General features: G+C 41.9%; 1 protein-coding gene across 1 annotated transcript in view; it reads left to right on the top strand.

The window, feature by feature from the left end:
- The window catches only part of LOC106530050 (sialoadhesin), a 7,297-nt gene that overhangs the window by 779 nt on the left and 2,521 nt on the right, over positions 1–3,997 (top strand). The window contains exons 2-4 of the mRNA XM_014025609.1: positions 1,258–1,692; positions 2,662–2,973; positions 3,052–3,315. Coding sequence (XP_013881063.1) covers positions 1,258–1,692; positions 2,662–2,973; positions 3,052–3,315 — 1,011 coding nt within the window. The remainder of the gene's footprint in view (positions 1–1,257; positions 1,693–2,661; positions 2,974–3,051; positions 3,316–3,997) is intronic.

Genomic DNA, 3,997 nt, shown 5'->3' with positions numbered 1-3,997 from the left:
CATTAAAGAAGAACCCGTCCAGAAGACCCATACAATTTTTTTCTTTTTGATTTTTTACCTGGATTACTGAGATTCATCAGGACATGTAGGGATTATTTCTTGAAAGTTTCAATAAAATATGTTCTGTGGCTCATGAGATATTTTGCTAACAGACAGAATAGAGTTGACTTCAGTGGCAAAATATTCCACAAAAAATACTGAAGCTTGTTGCGGCTCAGAATATTTGTTGAGCTACTAACACACCTAGCTCAATTCCTGTAAAAATGACTTTTGAGTTTTTGTAATTTTAGGCGTATGCTAACAGGCTCACAGACACCTGCAAAAACAAAAATGCCCAGTTTAGCATTTCAGATAATGACAAAAAATATATACAGTATGATTTTTAAATCCATAAAATCAGTAGAGGGAAAACCAAATTGGTTTATATCAGGGTTTAGAACAGAGCTGTTCAACTAAATTTCTGCGGGGGGCCACAGTTACTGCAGGCCAACAGCTCAGGGGCCGAACATCCAGCAATTATGTAAGTAAATAATGAAGTAAATCATTATGTAAATAAAACATTTTTTACATTGATCTGATACCTTTGAATTTGTTTATTTTACTGCATTTACTCATGAATACAACATACAGAACCCTATGTAATAAAAGTAGCGATTGTAAAACAATATCAAAAACAAAAATAACACATAATGCCTCCCATTTAACACAAGTATTAGTTAGAAATCTCAGACTTTTTTTAAACCAGTATTATTGTTACTTATCTCAGTTTTGTCTTCAACTGCTTGTACTTTTAACTGTCTTGGGTGTTAATTGAAATGGTTTTTAACAGCTTTTAGCCAAGATTCTGACGTTTCTGTAGACACCACACATGTCTATGTCTAACTAAAAGAACTAGAAGTAATTAAAGTAGAAATTCAGGACGTTTGGATATRAGAGATTATYAAACCARTTGGTGGGTCAGACTTTGGCCACCCATGGGCCAGATGTGGCCTGCGAGCTGCCTGTTGAATAGCCCTGGTTTAGAGTGTAGTTACTCTCTTCCCTTTTCTAAATATATGTCTGTTGCAAAACTTAGTGCATCAGACGGTTTTTAATACAGCAAAACAGGCTTCTTGTCGATCGAAAACCTTCTGTTAATGTTAAAGTAAACACATTTACATCATCTTCTCTAGATTGTTTGTGTTCTTATAAAATGTCTTAATTTTCTCTATTCTTTAGCCTAAATCTACAACATACTTGTAAATGATGATTGCTAAGTGATTTTTGTGTTCTTCATCCCTGAAGTGGTCTTGTGGAAGAATGTCCAGGCTGTCTCACCGGTACCCACAGTCCCAGACCGAGTCCAGGCTCTGGTGGGCTCCTGTGTGKTGATTCCCTGCTCCTTCACGCCGTCGCCCGTGGCCCCTCGTCTTTTCGGAGGCCAGAGGCAGAGGGTAGATGTGCGGCTGAGGTTCAACGACGGTGGTCGGGTGTTTCCTCTGCCGAGCATCGCTTTCAACAGCGAAAGCAAAACCCAGGTGAGCAGGGCTTTCCGGGGCAGGACATCCCTCGCTGGACAAACTGGAAATGGAGACTGCTCCGTGAAGATAGAGGAGGTCAGACGGGATGACCCGCAGCTGCTGGAGGTGGCTCTGAAGAAAGGAGATGACTCTCTTTGGGGGAAATCAAGGAGTATTAGTGTAGATATTATTGGTGAGTGTGTCCTGATGCATCTCAGTAATCCAGGTAGAAAAAATCAAAAAGAAAAAAACAAGTAGGTCCTCTGGATGGGTTCTTCTTTAGTGAAACGTTTCGTCTCTCCTCCAAGAGACGTCTTCAGTCTGATGAGTTTTAGGTGAACTCAGCCTTATAAGCCCTGCCTCCACATGGACAAACAGGTTAGTCATATGCAAAAGAGGGCCATCACCTAACAATAGGCTACGAGCTACGTCGTCGGGTCAGGACTCTGCAGTTTAAACTCATCTACCAGCGGTCACTCTTTCAGGGAAGAAGATGTTCTCATTCTTGATAGAGAGGAACGTTGGTTTGAGAGAGGAGTAAAGGAAGCCATTTTTGTGAAGAAAAACCATCCACCATTAAACAGAGGTGGAGGCCTTCGTGTCCAGTTGTTCTCCTCCTACAATGCTAAGAATGACTCAGCCCCCGGTGAGCAAAAGGTGTGATTCAGGTCCCCAACGATACCCAACACAAAGTGGGAAAGAGGGACAAAAACAAGGGGACATTGAACCCCACTTGCACTCACTATGTACATAACATGACACGGGTCGGGTGATGGGACACATGACCCTCTATGAACAATAGAGCTAATCAACCCTATTGATAGGCAATGGCCCTCTTTTGCATATGACTAACCTGTTTGTCCATGTGGAGGCAGGGCTTATAAGGCTGAGTTCACCTGAAACTCCTCAGACTGAAGAAGTCTCTTGGAGGAGAGACGAAACGTTTCACTAAAGAAGAACCCATCCAGAGGACCTACTTTTTTTTTGATTGATGAGTGTGATTTTTGCTTCAGGTTTTATATATTATTTGAATTAAACTAAAAATATCTGACTCCAGTAGCCATTCAAGTTTATTTCTGCACATTGTTTTAGAATGACAGAATATTTAATCTGATGTGAAGAGGCGACGCACATAAATAATGGAGTATTTTCCTGCTGACAGACACTCCCGAGCCTCCTGTCATCAGCGGCGAGCTGTCAGCCACCGAAGGACAGCTGGTGACCCTGAACTGCTCTGTCACGTACCACTGCCCCTCCACCCCGCCCACCCTCCAGTGGAGCTGGGAGCGAGGCACCCAGCCCAACAGCACTGAGTTCGGGGAAATACAGACGCTTTACCCAGATCCCCACAGGTGGACGTTGCTATCCTCCCTGTCGTTCACCGTGACCCAYCAGGTGAAGCCCAGACTCAGGTGCGAGGTCAAACATCCAGGGGTCCAACCGTTAGCCACTGCCAGGGATCTGCACGTGACATGTAGGCACGGCTTCATCTACCGCCTCTTTACAATTCTTGGCTTAGTTCCACAAACTAAACATTGTCTCTTGCTTTCAGTTCCCCCCAAAGATGTGAGGGTCCAGGTTGAGACGCTAACGGTGCAGCAGGGAGGCAACGCCTTGCTGGATTGTTTGTGCAAAGCCGACCCTCCGGCATCAGAGTACCACTGGTCCTACACCCAAGGTGGCCGCACCRYCCACCTCCACCAGCGAGGGTACAGGGTGAGAGTGTTCAACGTGACCAGGGACATGAGGGTCCGCTGCTCGGCACAAAACGCCATCGGCCGGGGGGARTCCCAGCCCACATCCCTCAACGTGCAATGTAATTCTACACCTTGTTGACCTTCCTCACAAAGTATTCATCACAGTATTTTCATTGAAACCAAATATTTAAAACCAATAAGCAGAGTTGTAAAGTAACTTAGTACAAATACTTTGTTACTGTACTTAAGTAGGAAATTAGTACTTTACATGAGTACTTATGTTTCAGCCTACTTTATCTTTTACTCCTTACATTTTTACAAACTTATCTGTACTTTTCACTCCTTGCATTTTTTTAAAAAGGTAAAAAGTAGAAAGTCGTTACTTCAATTTCATTCTGGCTCGTTATTATTTAAAAAAAAATACCATCCTGATAAACTGTGTCTCCTGGGTAGAGTGAATTTGTGACCGATCACTTCTAAACGAGGATTAAGTCTAAAAGTGGTAGATGGAGAAATAGGCAAATATAGTGTTTTGATTAAAACGTTTGCAAAAATTTCATTTTGTCAAAGCATAGTAAATAAATGCCTTTTCAATGTATCCTTTGAATGAACTGTTTGAAATATAATAATAAAACAAAAATTTGAAGCACTTTTTTGAGCAGTAGTAACAAAAAATAAAACAGATTTTGAGGGAAAATGCCTTAACATTTTAAGATTCCATGCGAGCTAGCAAAGTTTTGTTTCTTTTCAGCTGGGAAATCTTAATATTCAAATATAATTTGAGGTTTCGTCTTTATAAGG

The sequence above is a fragment of the Austrofundulus limnaeus genome, unplaced genomic scaffold, assembly GCF_001266775.1.
Source record: "Austrofundulus limnaeus strain Quisiro unplaced genomic scaffold, Austrofundulus_limnaeus-1.0 Scaffold488, whole genome shotgun sequence".
NCBI lineage: Eukaryota > Metazoa > Chordata > Actinopteri > Cyprinodontiformes > Rivulidae > Austrofundulus > Austrofundulus limnaeus.
The sequence above is the reverse complement of the archived record's forward strand: the minus strand, read 5'-3'. Positions and strand labels throughout refer to the sequence as shown.